This window comes from Pleurodeles waltl, chromosome 9, assembly GCF_031143425.1.
Source record: "Pleurodeles waltl isolate 20211129_DDA chromosome 9, aPleWal1.hap1.20221129, whole genome shotgun sequence".
Lineage (NCBI taxonomy): Eukaryota > Metazoa > Chordata > Amphibia > Caudata > Salamandridae > Pleurodeles > Pleurodeles waltl.
In genome coordinates this window covers 314,017,488-314,038,902 of record NC_090448.1, presented here as the reverse complement: position 1 = coordinate 314,038,902, position 21,415 = coordinate 314,017,488, and the positions used below count along the sequence as shown (strand labels likewise).

Below are 21,415 nucleotides of genomic sequence, written 5' to 3'. Positions count from 1 at the left end.
ATTGGTCCTCACTACACTTTCTTGTTCGACTGGCTCTTTATTTCAGGCTCTGACTCCTTCTGCCCTGTATGCAGGGTTGGTCTTGTGCAACATAGTAGAAGGTGCATGGCTCCGGCACCATGAGCACAACGTCTGGCTTTGCCCCAGCCATCAACGAATGTGGACCAGTCTCAGCGAAGTTGTGCACATGTGTTTTTGGCAGAGGTGTTGGTCTTTGGACCACCTTGCCAGTGTGTCCACTCATCTGCCTCCCCTCTCACCTTACTGCTGCGTTAATCACATCCAGTCTGTCCCACCTGTCCTCAATATTTCCCACTGTTCATTACGAGCTCCCTTGTGTCCTCTTCATTTGCACCCTGTCCTTCCACTTATCACAGGCTTTGTCGGTCCTCTCCTCTCTACAGTCCCCTCTAAAACATTGACTATCACTCTTCTTACCACCTATTTCTTCTTTTTCATCACTGTCTCCTCACCCCTGCTGCCTTCCTCACCAGAGTAAAAATGTCTGACGGTCCCTTGAGGATTGGAGCTCTGTGAATACTTAAAGCTTAGCAGCCTTTATCCAGCTCACAATCACGACATAATGGATGAGATTTGGGTGCCATCCTTCTATTTTGTACTTAAGGAAAACTAATTGTCAGAAATACTAACTTGTATAACTTATGCAATATTGATATGTTTGATCACCCATCTAAAAACCGCAAAAAACATGTTGGTGCACTCTTTGAAAGAGGCTAGGAGTGGTTTGTTAATCTTTTTTTTCTTTTTGGAGAGAAACTGCTGTGTTTGGTATGGTAGGAAATCTAGGATTCTATGACAGCTAATAAGTGCAACTCTAGCTGTACAACAGCAGTCATTCTGAGAATACAAAGTATGGAGATGGTCAGTGTTGAACTAAAAAGTATTTATAGTACTACATAAGCAGGGAGGTATCATTGCCCCCTATCTCGACTTTTTATAGTGGAATGAGTCCCAAGGGGGCACTGGACAACTCTGTGGACTTTGGAAGGACCACAAATTGCACAAAGTGTTGTGCCTCTCATAAACGAGTTTCATGTTTGACCAATGGGGAGAACATTTGTCCTTTGTGTGGTCACCCGCCCTCAGTTCCCTCCCTCCAGTAACTTGCCTCTCAGTGTGACGTTTACGAGGTTAAAACACAGCATCTTAGGACCTACAAATTTGGGGCATATGGTAGAAAGAACAGGAAGAGAGATAATGTACCTGGATTGTCACGAGGCTCCTTACCCTGATGTGTCTTCTGTTTGATGCGGTTTCCCTAGTCTAAGAACCTCCATGATATATGGAAAACATGAAGGACGTTACTAAGGAGACGGCAATACAGCGGGTGTGTTGAATAATAGGTTTAACCCTCGTATTTTCACCTAAGAGGGACTGATATCAAGAGGAACCAGAAGTTTGGCTGCAGACCCATACCGTGATAGGCTGTAAAAATGTGGGGTAGCATCCACCTTGCCCTTGTGTAGGGAACGGCCTAATGGACGTTCCTGTACAGAGTTGGCCGTCATACAGTTGTCACATAGCGTGCGCATCCACCTATTTTTAGTCTCCTGGAGCCTTAGGCATTTTCGCGACTCAGTCTTAACTATTCATTCCTTTGAAGGGGCGATGTGAGCCAAGCTCCCCAGGGCCACATCCCCAGCTGCTTACGGTAGGCCTGATATCTTCAGTCTTTAGCTTGGGTTAAGCCTGCCACCATGTACTGCTTTGTGTATCTTTTCTAGTCTTTTCTCGGTCTTCCACATTATTAGTGATGTAATGTAGATTGTAAGTGTTCTGTGTTCCACCAGTTTGGTTGCAAGAGCTCATTACTATTGGGGCTGATCTAAGAACAGCATGTTCCTGGTGGGTGCTCTAGGTTTCTGACCTGCTTGAATAAACCTTCTTCCTGACGTTGGTGACCAGTTGGTCTTTAACAGTGCTTCATGTGTAAAAAAAAAAAAAAAAATGCGTCTTTGCCCCAATCTCTGCTCAGAACCCCTTGGCTACTGTAATTAAATTATGGCGTGCGAAATACCAAGCCTGTGTAGTCTTAAACCCACCACATGCCCCTTTAATCCACTACCAGGAATCCTTTGCTCTCTTGCAGGCTCCTGCTTTCTTCCTTTGTGATGTTTTTTTTTCTCCATTTTTGTTTTCTGTCTTCCTGCTGTATTCGTTTTCCCCTCCACTGCTCTCGGTACATGTGTGATGCGGAAAAATAAGTGCTGGTCCCCAAAAAAATCAGTGCCGGTAACCCCCCACTGGCAACTGCCATCTCAAATTAAGCATTAGTCTTTTAAGGAATCCTATTGTGCAGAAAGAGATCGAAGGTCTCTCTAAGGACACTGAGGAAGAAAAAGAAACCATCACGAAAAGATGAAGGAATAGAAGGAAAATGCAGTAAAACGGTGGGCTGCAAACTAGAGCGGATGAAGCAGATTGATGACGAGGAAGTTAGCTGTGTTGGTAAATCAGACACTTTCTATCTACAGTGGATTTATTGTAATTGGGGCTGCGGTGTGAAACTGTTGTTGCCAAATGGATTGGAAATTGAATAGGTCCTGTAGGACCTGAGTAGTATACGTGAAGTAACCTGATAAAGAGCAAAGGACATCGGAGTTGTACTTTTTTCATTTGGTTATAGCACAATACTCTCTTCTTTATTTTTGCCTTGATATTTATTAAAGTCACACACTAGCTGCACCGTATGTGCTTGGCCCAGCACTTCTGAGTGTGTGGCTGAAACAGAATGTGCAGGTTATGCGTGTGTTTGTTTTTAAGGCAATGGAATGAGCATGCCTAGCAGTTTGTTCGTGTGCTTACTTGCTGTGTGAGTCAGTTGTAGCAACTCCTTCCTTCTGATTTAACTTTAAATGGAAGAATGATTTATCGTCCTATTGAAGAAGAATATATGAACATTTTCATAGAAAGAGGACTGACTTGTGTCACGGGGAGAGCAGACATGTAAAGTAGTGTATTGTGAACGACTTGCTACTCCTGACGAGGTGTTGAAGCATATTGCAAATTGATGCAGATGTTTCAACTGTGGATAATTTTACTTTTTCTCGATTTTCTCTTTCTGACGGAGAAGTCAAGTGGGGGAACAAGCAGTCAAGTCTGTGCCACTTACATCATTCGTTTTCCTTCCTGCTGCCCTGTTATGGAATGGGTGTACTGTAGTCTAAAGCTAAACCTTTTGGGAAATGCTTCTTCAACCTGAATCATAGAAACAGGAGGGAGAGTTCAATAAGGTTCCCCAGGAAAGTTAAGAATGTTACGGCTGCGTTGATATGGACATACATGTGGGTACGGAGTGCAGATTCTCAACAGATTTTTTTTTTTTTATTAAGAGAGCTGTAATTTTCAGTTGTTTGTTAGTTTACTGCAGTTTTGTAAACTGTATGAGCAGCTCTATTAGCTGCCATAGTTATATACTATTGTGTTTTCTTGATAGCTGTAGGGCCCATTGCAGCCTTGTTACGCAGTGTTGCCTATGGCCCTAATGAAGCAGGAGTATGATATGTGTAAGATTTTTTTTTTTAATTTTTTTTAAATGTTCAGACAGTCTGTTAAAAAAAAAAAAACCTGGTGCAAACACAGCATCAGTGCCCACCCAAGCCACACTGACTCCGCAACTCTATTTCAGACTTGGAACAGGAAAAGTTTTTTTTCCCCCTTCCTTCAAAGAGCAGATTCAAGTCATGGAAATACCAGTCAATGTGCCTGAAGCATAAATTTGTAAGTTAAGTCTTAAACTTAGGATATTTAATTATTAATTGGTTGCGACACAACCTTTTGTACAGGCGTCTCCCTCTAAAACAAACAACATATTGTTTCTAAATCGTTTTGTTAATTATAATTCAAGTAATACTCTTCTCTTTTATGTATGCTGATGATTGTAGTTTAAAACGAAATAATTCTCTGCAAGATTACTGTGCACCAATGCCTAGTTTGGTAGAGCTGCAGTACAAAAAATGTGCAACAATATAGGCCCTTTGGGAATTAATAATTGGTGCGTCCTGAGGCATAGTCTTTGGCACGCAACTTACACTTGTCAAAACATTTATGGATAAAGTGCCATGCAGGCAGCTGCCTTATTGTGCTGCAACAGATGGCCACATGAGGGCACTAGACTGCAACAAATGGCACCAAAAATAGCATTGTTGCAGGATGTACTCAACTGACAAAAGTGTAGTCCCATATTTATGCCTCTTCTGTGACAAGACTTGCCTATGGCTTATAATGTGGACACCTGTGTACTTCCTGAAAGTTAATAGTCTTTTTCTGACAGTTTTGCCCTGTTCGGTGATGGTATAATTTGTGCTATTCAACCTGAAGGTGTTTACTTAAATCATAGGCTTGTCGTCTGTCTGGGATCTGGACCACTGTAGTTTAAGTGCTTGGGACACCCTCATGGTTAAGGACTGTGATGAGTGTTGTTGAGGTGGTAGTGGCTTGATTAAATCCCAGTAATCATCATTACTCTGAAGTGTGCCTTCCTCATCACTGTCCTCCAACTCTTCCTCGTCTGATGTATACATTTCCAAGTGTGTTGGAGATCTCCAAGAGCCATTTATACCAAAGGCTTTGCCCCGAGACTAGAGCCTAAATCAAGTAACATAGAAGTAACCTCTAGATCAGTGGTTCCCAACCTTTTGACTTCTGTGGACCCCCATTTTATCAATACTGGAGCCCGGGAACCCCCCACTGAATCATTATTGGAATCCGTGGACCCCCACTGAGTCATTACTGATAGTTGGAACCTAATATTATTACATTTTCTAAACAGTCGCGGACCCCCTGAGGAGGCTTCGCGGACCCCCAGGGGTCCCCGGCCCACAGGTTGGGAACCACTGCTCTAGATGTTGAGTGTTTTTAGTTTATTGACAAGCAATTTGCCTCATCCTGGACTTGTGACACACAGCATCATGAGTGAGTACTTATTAATGAAAGTTACTAACAAGTGTTGGATTAATAAAGGCTATCACTAAGTATACATGCGGTAACAAGTAATGTATATATGTAAATTGGTTTTCCGCTTTTAAGACCATTGCATGTGTTTCATTAAAATTGGTTTGCTCTAGCGTGTAGCGAGATTTTCTGCACATTCAGACAATTTGAATATCGACTGAATGTGTTCACAATTTTCTTTCCCAAGATGCATGTGTGTTGGGGTCCGTTTTATGTTGTTTAAATTGTATGATAGATAATGATGCCACGGAATGGGCTGCATAATTAATTTAATTGCATATTATATTGCTAAAGTTGCATTTTCTCCTGCGGCATAATCCCTTGAACATTGCACATAATTGAGAAGAACCGCATCGAAGTCACAGCTGAATTTCACGTTGACCACATTTGCTGTCTTGCCCATACTTCTTGTCCCTAGTCACGGGGTATAATTAAAAACAGTTGAGCGTGGCTCTTCTGGCGTGACTGCTCACTTTTCTGGGTGGTGTGTTCCCTTTTGTTCCACTTGCTACTGCATTTTTGTCGCAAAAGTATGTTCAGCGTGAATAGCTTCGCATATTAAATAGAACAAAACCCATCATCTTCATACAGACCTCGTGCATAAGACGCTGCTTCGGATGAGGTACCTGTGTCCTGTTAATGGAACTGTTTACATTGTAAACCGCGTAAATCAATATTCATTACCTAATTGGGAAGAGGTTGCCTCCCCTATGGGCATTACATGGTGCTCCGGGTTCTCTCCTCTGACTACTTAAGGCTTGGTCAATTAATGTACAATAACAGCCCAGCCGAGCTGCTCATAGCAAGCTCAAACCTGTCTCCCGCCTCCCTAAAGGCAAGTGACTCCCGGGGGACTGTGCTAGTAGCAGTCCGTGGCTTCATTAGCAGATTCACAGCCTTTGAATGCCCTGATTATCACCGTTTTAATTAGCTTAACAGGAGATTGTCGGTGAAAACCCACTTACCCAATAAGTGGAGTCGGGCACCTTGTGGCATGTCGCAGCTTGTGAGCACCTTGTATTGTTGGTTTGTAACGTGCCTTTCTGTTGTTGTGAATGGCTTGGTATGATGTATTGTAAAAATAGAATATTTGTGCTGACTGCCTGTTTTTATTTTAGAGATGCACCCTAGCTAGCCTGTTTTTTCCATGGCTGGTTTTGCATAGTTATTTATGACTTGCCAGCTCTGTCTGTTGCCCTGTTCTGTATCTTATGAAGAAATAAAGGACCGTACTGGCTATGTTGAGAGTCATTTTGGTCAAAAAAGGAACATTTGGGGTATAAGATGTTGAGCCCTCCAAAATGGCCCATGACACCCATTATTTACACTTTGTTGCCCCGTGAGCGACACACATACACTGTGGTTGCTAGATACTATGGACATATAACCAAGTGTATTATTCCGGTTTACAGACCAGGAATTTTCAATTTGCACACCACTTGTTTTGCAAATGAAAAAGTAGTGTGTGATGCGACATGTTTACTAATAATACATTGTCAGAAAATGCCCATTCACAGGTAGTTGCAAAACGACCTGCCAAATGAATGCTTATAAGTCGGGCTGTAATTTGCAGCTCCTATTTGAGTGGCCGAGAAGGAGGGGATGGGTGCCTTCAGGTCCAGCAGACCTCCCTCCACATTTGCTTTACGAATGGGAAACGTTTTTTGCAAAGCAGCCTTTGCCCATTAAAGGCGCAATTTTTTTTCGGAAAGTAAAGTTTCCCATTTGGGACCTGTCCATGCTCCCCCCTGAGGTCACCGACAAAGATCCTAAAGTGGAAGCTTTGCCAAGGGTACCCGTTTTACCTTGGCGAATCAGTTACCATCAATACTCAGAGGTTGTGATGGAAGTCGAACACCATTGCTACATTCCTTTGAAATTCGCCAATAAGAGGCCCCTTTCATGCCCTTCCTATTTGCGATTCTAAAAGGTTTTCAGAAGCCCTTTTACGAGTTGGAAAGACTTTCTTGTCTTATAAAGGGGCTTTGTACATCTGCCCCATAGTTTCATTTAATTTGAATTATAAGGTAATGCAAAAAGTAAGGAGAGTCTGAGGAGAAATTTAGTGGAACAGGGCTAAATTGCATTTCTAATTACATAGCGTGCTCTCCAGAGGTTCATTACCCAGTGGCGTAACAAAGGCTCCTGTGGTGTGTGTGTGTGTGTGGGGGGGGGGGGGTGGTTCCAAGCTCCCGGCTCTCCTTCAGCACATTACACTGTGCACCGTTGCAGGCCCCTGACTGGGTACAGGGTGGCCTACAGGCACTTTGTATGTGTGTGGGGGGGGGGGGTGGTGGAGCTTTAAGTTTTGTTACGCCACTTTCATTACTGATACCAGTTCATCAGAAATGAAAGACGATTTATCATGCATTAAGATGAGCACCATGTGTTGAGGCAGTTGATAGACCTCCCCCCCCCCTCCCATGAGAAGCCTAGCTTGCTTTGGTCAGTCTGTGCAGAACTGAGTGGAACAGTTTAACACATTTTTAGAAGAAGGCAGGTGCATTACTTAGATTGTCCAGTAGGAGCAGAAGGACACAAGAAAATATCACCACTACTCTATCTCCCATCCTTGCCTGTAGGGCCACACTATCTCTGTTCTAATATTGAGTGTTATCTGCAGCACGTAAGCAAACTATACAGCGCAGACAATGGTAAGAGCCACCATGGCATCCTTTGCCTTTCCCTGTCTCTCTCATTGAAGAGACCTCACACCCATCTTTTGTTGTAAGTGTTTGACTCTTGGTCTCAAGGCACCAGATGGAATTTACAGTTGCCAGTCCTTCAGGCCTCCAAGGTTGGACTCCAGCAAGTATCATCATGTTGGGGAGCAGGTAGTAAGGGACACAGAGGGTTTATAGTCCCTGTTCTTGGGTGCATTAAAGGACGACATAAAAGGCTGAGGTATGTATAGCTTGTAAAGAGTTAGGTTAGGCCTAATGGTCTATTGCTATATTATGAGTGGTGGCATCAGCAATCCCACCATGTTTCCAGACCACTGTTTTCTCTTAGTCCCCTTCCACATATTTTATGTGAACTTTTTCTTGCATTGTGGCCTCCACAAAAGTATGGATTGCTCCTCGAGCCTGGTCTCTAGCTGCACAGCTCTGTCATCTTACTTTTGCACCGGCATAGAAAATGCTCTGTATTTGTGTAAAACTAACATATATATTTTGTCTGTGATTTTCCTGTCCAGTATTGTGTGTTAAGGAATTTTCTTAGACCTCCTGTCTGTAATCGCCTAGCGATTTTGTTCAGAATGTGACTTTTGTTTTTTAGGATTACCCTTGTGTGGTTTCTGTGATGTTTAATGTGTGATTGCCGTGGGATGAAATGCTTGAACTACCTTCTCTCTGGCACATTTCGAGCTAACTTTACAGCTCCAACTTCTTTTTTTATTCCTGACTGATCTATTATTGACCACCTCCCCTGCAGCACTGTAGCCCACTTATGTGATTTTTCTTTTTCCTGTATATTGACTCCTCTGTAATTTTCATGTGACTGGTTTGTCGTGAACTATAACCCAACCACCTCTGTTTAGAATGCACTTTAACGTCGTGCGCGATTATTCAGTAGTTAAGTTATTCGTGGGACCTCCTATGCTCCCAACTTTGGCATTGTGGGATTTACAGCCCCACACTGATACTACAAGATTTTAAATTACAAGTCCCCCAGTGCTAACTGTGGTTGTCTAAAAATGCAGGACTGACTGACTGAAGATGTCACATGTCAAGGGATACTAGACTTCCATTCCCCTGTTAAGTGGCAGCTTCTTTCTGGTTGTGTATGGTTTTACTCTGATTGTAGTTCCTCTGTGATACAGTACTCCGCGCAGCAACCCCTGTTGTGTGTGGGTGCTATGAAGAAGCGTTGGCTTGACAAATGGAGTACAGTGCATGTTGTGTGTTGCATTTACTTCGGTTATACTTCAAAACATCCGAATTTGTGTACAGTAGATTACCAAGGCACGCAGCCCAAAATGGTGTTAATTATTTCTGGCCCTGGGGCTGCGTGCTTCATTCTAGTTACGCACCAGGTACAGATACCACTACAAGGTTTTCATTACCAACAAAATGGCGGACACCTGTTGTCGACTGTGCTACTTCCGCAGCTCATCCTGTATTTGCTTCTTGTGGTTTTCCTCTTCGTGTGATCCGCATTGACTGTTGTTTTTTTGTGCTTTTTTTGGCAGTTACCTGAACGATTTGGAGAGGATAGCCCGAGCGGATTACATCCCTACACAGCAGGATGTTCTGCGGACAAGGGTGAAGACCACCGGCATCGTCGAGACTCACTTCACCTTCAAAGACCTGCACTTCAAGTAGGTGGCACATTGGTAGAGGCCTGCATGGCTTTTCTTCTGCAGACTGTTCCTGCATGAAGAAATACCATTCAGCGTGCCGTGCAGTTTAATGCAGTGCATGCATTTGTGTGTTTATTGTGTGCTTGGGAGAAAAACTCACATAAAGTCAGCTTTTTCAGGTTGGGCGTCTTGTGATACTTGGCCGTAGCATAGAATTATTATATTAATTGCAAACACTGCTTGGATGGTGTTGGTGTACTGCTGACTGTACAAAGTTTGTAAACTGTACTAAAGAATTTTCAATTGTGAATATCCCACTTGTTTGGTGTTGGAATCATTCAGTGTCCTTAAAGCGTCATCTAGGGTGTTGTCATTTTGGGTATGCCTATTGCACTACTGTAGCCTCTTACTTGGGGACCGAGGTTGTGTCCTTCAGGGCAAGTGTTGACGTGTTTAGTCCATCAGTAGTGTTACTCTTGTTGATAGCTGGAAAAATATGCAGTCTTTGTAGTTCAGGCGGGGCCTTTGCTGGGACACACTCTTTTCAGCAAAGAGTTACGGCTCGTGAGAGAAGGTAATGACATTGACTACGAGGTGGCTTGCGGGAGGTGGTCTCGGCTAACTCCAGAACACAACATTCACCATTGAGTTCCCCGGCACTTTTACACATTGGATGTCTGCACACGTTTTCTTAAGAAACACTTTACTTTATTACTTCTTTTGTCAAGAGTGTTTTACACTATCGTAAGAACCAGCATTGTTAAAGGCAATAGGTCTGGCCTTGGCAAGCCTGCAATTTTAGAGGGGTTTTGTTGTTGTTTTTATTTATTATTTTTGCAAACGTAGCCACTCAAATTTTTAAAGTAATAGAAAATAAAAATACCACCGTGTAAAGGTGGTGTCCGTTCATATGTTTGCAAAAAAAAAGTGAGCAACAGCAATCTGAAAAATAAATTAAAAAACATTTATTAGCTGTAATAAAGGCAGAGATTGACCTGCCAGCCTTGGCACCGAAGTCTACTAGCTTTCAGGGAGGTGCGCACAAGTCCATTAGTATAATGCCCCCACTCCTAGTGAACAGAGTCAATGGCTGAAGTAGCCTGACCCATTACCCCAGTTTTCCAGTTGCAAGGGCTACTAGGCTTAGCAGGCCAGTTTATCTAAATTATGCAGCAAAAAATCAGTTTTTAGCAACACTTTCTCACTCAATATTTTCATCCGTTTAAACAAGAAACAATCTTTTTTTTAAAATCTGCAAATTACGCAGCAAATTGTGTCAGGTGCTTTAAATCCGTAAGTTTTTGGTAAATGCTGTAGCCACACAATCACATAAACTCGCTGGCCCCCACAATTGTTCATTCGCTTAGCAAGAATTTATTGATAAAATCAAAATTAAAACATTCTAATTCCAGTCATTGCCCATTGTTAGCAGCTCTTTGAAGAAAAGAGCGTTTTCAAGTAAAATTCCTAAAACAAACATGTAATATAAAGAATATAATAATGTTACCCTATATTGCCATCTCTGGGTTCTAGTGTATCCTCCAGATTCTGTTTTTTTTATATATTTGTAGGAAACATGAGGCTTGTGAGATGGCTAAAGCAGTGTCTAGGCCAGGCCTTCAAATTGTAGATTTGAAAAGTACATTGAGAATAGTTTCATAGCGTACTGAAAATAGTGTGCAAAATACACATTTCTCGCTACCTACTGAGGCACCCAGTAACGTTTTTTAATACTCCTATTTTGGCTTGCATAATGTCTTAGTGTGATGATTATATATTAGTAGGCATAATAAATATATATACTATGAATCAGCATCATCCTTGTTCCTGAGGTTTAGGAAATGTAATGCCTAGTTAGTCTTTTCCCTCTCCACCCTCTTCCGCCTCCAATGATTCCACGGACAAAGTTACAGGTGGACACCCCGTCCAAGTAGAATGATCTTAGGTGGTTCAAACCCCTGTGGTCTGCAGATCATCTCAGTCTCACTGGCCTCATTTTCAGGCCAATAGAAATTACTCATGCAGAATTGCAAGCATTGATGGTTAAGTTGATTTGCTCCTTACTGAAACTGTTTGCTAGGCATTGTTATATTCACCTGGCCTCCTACCCTTGTTTCTCTTCCACTGTCGTATTGATATTTTGCCTGTATTGGGTTTCTGCTTTTTTTATAGTCCTTTCCTACCTATATTTAGACGCTATGCAAACGTCTGGTTCTGCAGTTCGTAGATAGGAAAAGGGTAGTGGAAGCAGTGTTACCTACCAGTGCCCAAGTTTGGGGCATGCCTACAGGATCCACTGGCATATGAGCAGTTTATGCATTTGGGAGAAAGTAAAAAAAAAAAAAAAAAACTGTGAGGACAGGTACTCAAACAGCATACACAAACCGGTCGGGGTTGTGATCTTAGAGAGACTAAGTCTTGGTTATGGGAAGTGCCAGGACTTCACGGCCCTTCTGAAATGGCTTGTTGATACAGCTAATTTTCTTAAGCAGTTTATTCCATAATTTCCATGTGTGTCCTGAGAAGTAACTACTATTTGAACAAGTTGTATGGTAAGTGGGAACGATCAGCAGTGAAGCCATTCTTGATCTGAGGTTTCTTTGCTTCTGAAGTCTGCGTTTCGATTGTTGAAATCTAGGTCCCAGCCTGGTGATTGCTTCATTTGCAGTACAATGGGCTTTGAACAATATCCCTCTGTACACTGACATTTAGCGTAGTGCTCAGAGGGCAGGTGTTATATGTTTGTCTGTGTAGGTTGAGGACTTGCCTAGCTGCTGTGTTTTGTTACTTGCAGTTTGGCAGTTGATTGTCTAGTGTGTTCAGTGCATAATCCATTTGCTTCATGCGGTCTTCATATCACAAAGGCTAGTGCTGTATCTTGCCTCTTTCCCTTCGATCCTACACTCCCAAACCCAGGGCTGCACCTCTCTGGAGTTGAAGTTCCTTGGCATCCACACACGTTTAGATATTTAGGCATTCATATCTACCACCGCAGAGAGGACTTGTTTGACGGTAACCTTAAGAGGGCGGTGATCTCCATCAGTTCCCAGATGGCCTTTTGGCAAACACTGCCACTATCTGTGGCAGGCAGGGTTGCCCTTTTGAAAATGATTGTACTACCACGACTATTATACTACTTCTCCAACCTCCTCTACTACATACCGGTCAGCTTTTTTAGGAACCTGGAACCCAAGCTAAGAGAATTTATTTGAAATAAAGGGCGCTGCAGAGTTGCGCTTAAGAAACTTTATATGCCACTGGAGCAGGGTGGTCTCTCGGCACCCAATCTGGAACATTATTATTTGGCATCCCAGCTCCAGTGGGTGTCCAGATGGCTTGCGGGCGGGACTTCATCTCCCCGACACAGCAACTACTGCAGGGCCCTGGTCCCTCGTACGGGTAACACACTTGTTTCACCCACTCACACGCTCTGCGCCGCCGGAGCAGCTTTGCCTCAAGGTGGCCCACAGCTGTTACCGCAGGTCCCTGCGTCTCAGGAGGGGAACTGCCCCGTTCGCCCAGGCCCTACTGGAAACACCTCGTGGCCCCGGAGTCACGTCTGGAACTGAGCTTCGGGTGTGGCATGCTGCGGATCTGCACACATTGTGCGATCTTTACAGTGATGGCAAGCTCATCTCTTTCCCCACTTTGGTCGCCGATGCGGGCCTTCCGGCGGGACAGTTTCTGTTGTATAACTCACTATTGCGATCTTTATCGACTGAATGGGGAGACTTAACGACTGCCCCCCAACCCATCTACTAATACAATATATACATGTCCTGTGGCGGGGCAGGCATCTGATCGGGTGGTTCACGGATGCACTGCGAACTCACGTGGTGTAGGAGCATGGCGCACTGTGCACTGCCTGGGAGAGCGAATCGGCCACTCCCTTCACGGACTCGCAGTGGAAAACTGTTCTCTCTAGCCATACTACTATACCTCGCAACTCCAGATTTCGTCTTATAGAATTCTACATTATCCATAGGGCATACCTTACGCCAGCTCGCATTAACAGATATTTCTCTTGCTGTGATGCAGCTTGTCCCCGTTGCAAACATCTCAATGCAGATATAATTCACATGCTATGGTCCTGCCCCTCCTTATATATCTACTGGAGAGCTGTGGTCGATTTTTTTTATCAGCATGCACGACACGCACAATATCGTTCACATGGGAGGCCTGCGTACTGGGTTTATTCCCCAGAGGCCCGCGTCACAGGGCCACCACAAGATTTTTAGATTTGGGATTTGTGACGGCCAAAAGGCTGATAACTCGCAAATGGAAGTCTGCAGAGGCACCTACTGAGTAGGCCTGGAAACAGTCATTTGCGACTTGGGCGGGTGCCGAGGGGGTGGCGCTGAAGCGGGAAGATGCACTTGGTCTGCGCAAATACCCCCTATCAGACGGCTGGGAGGCGATGTTGGCACACTTACAAAATCCAGACACAGGCTCTGACTTAGTGCAGACAGACTAGCATTTAGAATGGCCTAGCGTCCAACAAAAACTGTGGGCACTCTGAGGAGGTCATAGGAACACTTACCGATTGTTGCACTTCCATCCCAAACATGTAAACCAAGGCAAGGTAGACACCAGGCATCTGGAGCTAAAACACGGCTCAAAATACATTAATACACCTCCATGGCACCAAGGGGATTCAACACACATGAAGGCACAGTCATACTGTCATCAAATACTTGAAGATAAGGTACTCCATTGTTTAAGAATGTTACTGTTTTTATTCGTTGCTAATTCAGGATCAGCATTTATATATATACCTCTGTAATTGCATGTAAACTTAAGTGTAAGGGCAAAGGAAAATCTAAGAAGACTACCACTCTGTGTTTAACCCCAGAGACCCAATTCTCTCTCATACGGAACACTTACACTTAGACTCAGACGAACGCCAATGACTGCAAAATGTAATGTATATGCTCGGATACTTCATCCATTGCTCTAGCTAATACCATTACACATGTCCTACTACTTGCTGTTAATCCTCACAAATATGCAAAATGTCTACCACCTATGAATATCTGTTGTATAAATGTCATCATAGAATCAAACTGTTATGGTATAATTGAAATAATAATAAAAAGATTCCTGAAAATAAAAGGCTAGTGCTGTATCTCTCAGACATGAGAACCCTAAGTAGATACATTGTATAATTGTCACATGTGGAATGAGTCTCTTCACTTTTTTGACTTGGGTTTGAATCAAGAAGTTAAGAGTCTTCAATCACTCCAAGTTGTTTTTTGTTTCAAAGTGGTAGGTGGCTACCCCACTTCCTAAATGTCAAAAGTATATTAGGTTATTGGTTTACCATGATTCTAATGTATTTCTGTTCCACAGCCAATAGGCATTCGCAGAGTTCTGTTTTGAGTGTTAAGATGATCTGAGTGTCATCAGTGCAGATGTAACAGTTGAGATTGAAAGAGTTCACTGGTACAAGGAGAAGGCTAGTAAATTGTTGAAGAGTAATGGTGTGATTGCAGAGGCCTCAGGGACACCCACGAAACCGATGGAGAGTGAAGAATTGAAAAGTGGTTAACAATACAATTTGGTTTGTGTCTTTAATAAAGGGCTGTACTCCGTATTCGAGTCTTAAAGCCTTCAAGAGAGCTGCAGGTAGTCAGCTGTGCTGAAGGTCGTTTCCAGTTCAAGTAGCAATAGAACAGCAACCACATTGTTGTCAACAGTCTTCAGGCTCAACCCAAATGGAGATTAGCATGGAGTCTGTGCTTCATTGAGGTCTGAATCCATTCCGTCTAACAGTAGATTGTTTTGCTCAGGAAAGTTGATGTCTGTCTGAAGACCACCTTTAGTTTACCAAAGAAGATACTATTACCATTTGTTCTCTATTTAGTTGGGTCAGCTTTGTCAACTCCTTGTTCCTTTTGACGGTGATTATTATTTGCTGTTTTAAGTTCACTTGGAAATTCACCAGTTGATAGGAAGAGTCGATGAGCATTCTCACTAATATTGACAGTAGAGGATTCAAGAAGGACTGTTTCGGAGATGTGTGGTAAGCAAGGATTTGCTGGAGAAGCGGTGTTTGAAGCATTGGTTGAATGCGCAGAGTATTCTGATTTGGTGGGCAACCCTCTCAGTGAGGTAGACTTTGCTTGCTTCAGAGGAAGAAGGCTTTGAGAGTGGCTTATTTCTTGATCAAGTAGATAGCTAAGATATCATACAGTTCCTGGCAGTGTTTATCCTTTACTGAAGCGTTGGCAGGGTTACAAATTCATTGATAGTTCTCAAGAACTGTTTGGTTGGGCATGTAGCCTCTAAGATGTGTTGTGCCTTGTGGGACCACTTGGCCTTCTTAATGATGGTTCTGTGACGGCACATTTTATTGTCGGAGTTGAACGTTTACATCTGAAGTTTTTGAGGGATCTGGTTTCATTTTTCTGTAGTTTTGTAACCGAATTAAGCCAACTACCACTTTTTATTTTGGGTCACAAATGCATGTCTTTGAGGGACCATGATGTGAAAATCCCTGTTGACAATTTGTGGAACTGGTTTACGAAGATTATCATGCCAGTGTATGGAGAGGTGGGGGAAGGATTCTTTGACTAAATTTACATTGAATTTCTTCTAGGCTCTGGCAATTATGTTTAGATCCAAATCTAGAGGTGATTTTGTTGCCAAGGGGATGTTCAGAAAAAAAATGAAAATCTGATGCTTGTTCCTTGCAATAGGGTTGTTTCTAGTAGCGAAAATAAGCTAATTGAGGAAAATATAGTGTCAAGCATGTGGCCAGCTAAGTGGGGTGGACTGGCAATCAGTTGGCAGAAGACAGCTTCTTCAATGTTGGCCAGAAGGCCGAAAGTCTAGTATGCTGTTGGGTTGTCAAACCAGATGCTGAAATTCCTTCGTATACACAGGTTTTTATGATTGATAGTGAGAGCAGCTATTAAGCCTAGAAGAACATCTGTGAAAGAAACAGTGTGTGTTTAGGGTGGCAATAAATGAGGAGTAATGAACTGGATAGCGACAAAGATGGAGAGCTATGAATTTGCATTGATTCACATTCCGAGATGGTGGCATCCTTATGTCAGATTCATTCAGTTTGTTTGTGGAACACTTCCAGTCCTCCGCCAGTCTTTCTTTCAGGTTGATTGCTGATGTGGGTTGGCGATCTGTCAGATATTATTTCATGTAATATGAGATCCTAATCTTCTCCAAGCCATGTCTCAGTAATAAAGAGTAGATCAAGTTTAAAATCTGCAAGTGAAGTCATAGATGTGAATATTGTTTTTGCCTAGGGATATTGCATCAGTGAGGACTCATAGAGGGGTATTAGTGTGAAGCATAGGCCATGTTGAGGATAGTAGTTGCGTAGCTCCAGTTGTGGACTGGACGTCTGGTAGATGATTGATTCATTATTGCCTTCTGTATTAGGCAATTTGTAGGCATATCTGTAGCTATGTGAAACAACACTTCCTTTGGTTAAAAGTAGTGCACGCAAATAGGTAATGAGGAGCACATTTTACTAAAATCTTTAGTACCTAAAGGTGCTTGTGTTGTAATTCTTATGGTTCCAGTTATGGCTCATGTTGCAACTTTATCTGGTGTGGAAGCAGAGGCAGTAAGCGTGATCTATTGCACGGTTCTTTTATTTGCTCTATTAGGCTCAACAGTGACTTTACTGGGGTTGGGGGAGAGGGAGAGCACTCAGGGTGTTCTTGGTTAAGCAGGAGGTGTAGAATAGTGATTGAGGGAGAAGCTTGGGAAGGAAGGTAGGTGTTAGAGGATCATAAAGAATTGATGGAGAAAGAAGCCTGTGCTTGGCTAGGGGACTTTCTGGTTTTGGATGATGCTCTGCAGGTAAAGGTACATACCCATCCCACTCAGAAACCGTGAAAGGTGTCCCTAGGCAGACAGAAAAGTGAACCCAGGCCCTTTCTTTTCTTTTACTTTCTTACGGGGATTGGAGTGAGTCCACAGGTTTTCCTCGTACAGAATCACATATCGGGGTGAACAGCAGCCACCTCTGCTTCACCCTAGTCCATGTCACTTCTCCCTGGTTTATAAAAGGTTTTTATATCAATATAACCATCATATTGACACCAGTGGTGTTTGGCTGCTCTCCAGAAAGTAAGTGGGTACAATGAAGGGAATAACCCTTCCTTTTTTGTCATATACGGAATTCCACTCTTCACGTCCAAGTCAGAATGTTTGTCGCTTTCCCTTGATGGTTAGAAATAACTCCTGGTTATTTATCGATAGTATGCCCCTAATGAGTGGGGCAGACCACACATTAACTGTGCTAATATTTTATTATTCTACTTTAGCGCTGTGCAACACACAATAACTTGGAGAAATATTGCGCTCAAGTGTTTCCTAAAATACTACAATTTCCTTTAGCTCTGTGCTGTCCCTACCACAGATGGTGAATCGAGACGTAAAAAAACCCTATTTCGCACCCAAGACTCCGCAAGTCCACAGTGATTGTCACAGGGCGATGCTTATTCCAGCAATCACGTCATGCATAAAGGTGGGCTTAGGAGGCGCGGGGCGGGGCTGTCTGTTTCACTTGCAGCCTTTCCATGAGGGCACGTTTTACGGCTGCGCTGCTCCTGTCGTGCACGGTCGTTAGCAGAGACGGAGACCGTGTCCTGCAGTGATGATCTGCTCATGGGGACAGTTACAATATTGTCAATGACGTGTCTGTTTATTTCTTTCTCTGCTGTGCGTCAATGGCATTCTGTTACAGACTGCAGCATGCGAGCAAATGCGCGCAGCCAGTTGAAGTATAGATCTTTAACGTTGATCTCATTCCCATAGACAGCACGCCTGCCCATCGAATGAAATGACCATAGAGGTCCAGCAATGCATCGGCGAGGCTCAAAATACGTGTTCATATAGACCCTGCCAGTAATGTTGGGCATTACCACTCTCCGGATTTCGAAGTGTCGTCTCGCCCTTTTTACTGTTATGGTGCTAATAAAAACACAAGAATGTGTGGAAACAATTTTAAAACCCTGTTAATATAAATTATTAACTCATTTACGTGTTTTGCGTTTGTCGTTGCCACCACTTGTTAACTGGTGGGAGATAATATTGCAAATGTTGAGCAAGTGCAATTCATGCTCAACTCGGGATGACCACTAGCTTAACCAGCTTTCAAGAGCCAGTTGGTGTGGGTGGCATTTTCTATAATAACCAGACATATTGGGGGTCATTCTGACCTCGGCGGTAAAAGCCGCTTACCGCCGGTCAGAAGGCCGCCACAATACCGCCGCGGCCGCGGTCAGCCGCCACGGACATTCTGACCCACAACTGCAAAACCTCCGAAAATCCGCCCTCCACTGCAGTCCGCCACATCAGCGGCCAGCGGTAAACTGGAGAAGACCAAACCTCCACCGCCACGCCAACAGAAATACGCCCATCCCATTATGACCCGCAAATCCACGCGGCGGTCATTCAACCGCGGTATTCCATTGGCGGTAGACCCCGCCGCGGTCAAAATACACACACCTTTACAAACCCCTACCACATTGGACAATTTGAAAGGCACACGCCTGAAACCCATACACACACCACTCCCACACATCCAATACCATATAAAACACACACCCACATCACCCACAAACCCCTACCAACAAAAACCAGAGACGAAGGAGAGAGAGACACACATCAGAGAATAGATAGCCAGACACACAGAGGCACACCGCAACATCACACACACCACATAGAAGCACAAAGCACCACACACCAACACACACATCATCACATACACCACCCCACACCTCATACACTCCACCCCATGGCACCACAAAGGCACCCACGCTTTTCGGACCAAGAACTCCGGGTCATGGTGGAGGAGATCATAAGAGTGGAACCCCAGCTCTTCAGCTCACAGGTCCAGCACACCACCATAGCGAGGAAGGCGGAGCTCTGGCAGCGGATCGTGGACAGGGTCAACGCGGTGGGACAGCATCCCAGAAATAGAGAGGACATCCGCAAACGATGGAACGACCTACGGGGGAAGGTGCGCTCGATGGTCTCGCGACACAACATCGCAGTGCAGAAGACTGGCGGGGGACCCCCACCCACTCCACCCGAATTCACAACATGGGAGCAGGAGGTACTCAACATCCTGCATCCTGATGGCCTCGCTGGAGTACACTGAGGAATGGACTTTGGTAAGTACAAGGCCAACCACTTCACCCCACCCCCAGCATGCTAACCCCCACCCTCACCCCCAACCCCCCAGCACACATCCTCCCTGAGAATGTCTCCCCAGCACAACCCACCCAACACCAACCCCTGCATGCCACCCCCAAACTATGGACACCCATCACCTAAGCATGACCACTGCACATACCCATCACCCCTCCCCACCCCCCCCACAAAACACCCTCACAACACCTCCCCCAAGGGAATGCCAGCACTGGGGGACAAGGGCACCTATAAAACGCAAGCTAATGCACACACAGAAACAATAACCATACCCTCTTACCCCATGCAGGACCCGAACGACAACACACCGGTCAGGAGGGACCAGAAATGTCCATCCCACCCCCGGAACAGGCCACTAGTGATGACAGCAGCTCTGTCGACCTGGAACCTGACGACCAGCCCGGACCATCGGGGACCTCTGGGCAGTCGGTTCCCCTCACCCAGACACAGGCCACTGCAGACCCAACCCCCTCTGGGAACAACCGCACAGCTCCCACCCAGCGGGCCCATGCCTCTGTCTCTAGGACAGGTCAAGCAGCGGTGTGTCTACCACTACAGGGCCCCCAGGGTAACCCACCAACCCAACAACAACAGGGACCTGGGGGCAGTGGGAGTGGGCACACCGTCCAGGGGACAGAGGCCCAGGGAAACAGGGCAACTCGGAGGGCTGCTGTGCGACAGGGGGGGGAGGAGAGGCCCAGGGAACCCACTCTCCAAGAGGCCCTCACCACCATCATGGCTGCCTACCACCACTCACAAGAGACGATGGCGACGGTACTGGCCAGGTTCCAGGAGATCCAGGCACAGCAGGAGCAACGTTACATGGGGTTCAGCGACCAACTAACCAACATCTCAACCGCTATGGGGAGCATAGTCCAGGCCCTGAACCGCATAGAGGACACGTTTCGGCACCATGTGGCATCACACAGGGCCCCTGTCACTACCCAGGAACAGGAACAGCCTACCACCTCCGCCGGCGCTAGTGGACAGGAGGCCCCACCACAACGACAGCCCCCCAGAACCCCACCTCCTGCTGAACAACAACCGCCCCGCAAAAGTAGCCTGAGATCAAAAAAACCGACAGAGTAGGATGTCAAGTCCCCCGCCAGCATCACATACCCCCTGAAGTCCTCCCACTGTCCCACATGGCCACCCTGTCAAACCTTGAACTGCCCCTGCTCCATCCTGCCACAGGCGTATGGACAATGCACCTGTGAGACTGAGAACTGGACTCCGCCATGGACATTACTCCACCCCCACCCATCACTGTTTCACCATCATGTACCAATATCTATGCACTAATAATAAATCACACATTGCACTGAAATCAATCAGGACTCAGGCTGTCTTATTTACAAATGTATGATACATTACATATCAATTACGTATTGTGAACATTGTGAATTACACATACCGAGGTAACTTAGCATTAGTCCATGGGCCAACCAAGCCGAGGTCACGCAGTGGCTCATACAGCACAGAAAAGGGAAGGGAAATTCAAACATCATGTCCATAGGTCTGGGGGGAAACCGACAAAGTTGAGATGCAGGAGGCTTTCAGGAAATGTAAAATGGCATGGGTGATCATTACCTGTGTGCTACTGGAAATACTGTGCTATTACTCTGTCCCTGTTGTCTGTGTCGTCCTCTGAGTCTTCCTCCTCTTCACTCTCCGCAGGCTCCACAGCTACTTCAACACCACCATCTGCACCATCCTCCTGCAGGAAAGGGACCTGACGTCGCAATGCCAGATTGTGAAGCATACAGCAGGCCATGATGATGTGGCACACCTTCTTTGGTGAGTACATCAGGGATCCCCCAGTCATATGCAGGCACCTAAACCTGGCCTTCAGGAGGCCAAAGGTCCTTTCGATGATCCTCCTAGTTCGCCCATGGGCCTCATTGTACCGTTCCTCTGCCCTGGTCCGGGGATTCCTTACTGGGGTCAGTAGCC

General features: G+C 44.9%; 1 protein-coding gene across 1 annotated transcript in view; it reads left to right on the top strand.

The window, feature by feature from the left end:
• Positions 1-21,415, top strand: part of GNAI2 (G protein subunit alpha i2) — a 389,314-nt gene that overhangs the window by 317,390 nt on the left and 50,509 nt on the right. The window contains exon 5 of the mRNA XM_069206821.1: positions 9,167-9,295. Coding sequence (XP_069062922.1) covers positions 9,167-9,295 — 129 coding nt within the window. The remainder of the gene's footprint in view (positions 1-9,166; positions 9,296-21,415) is intronic.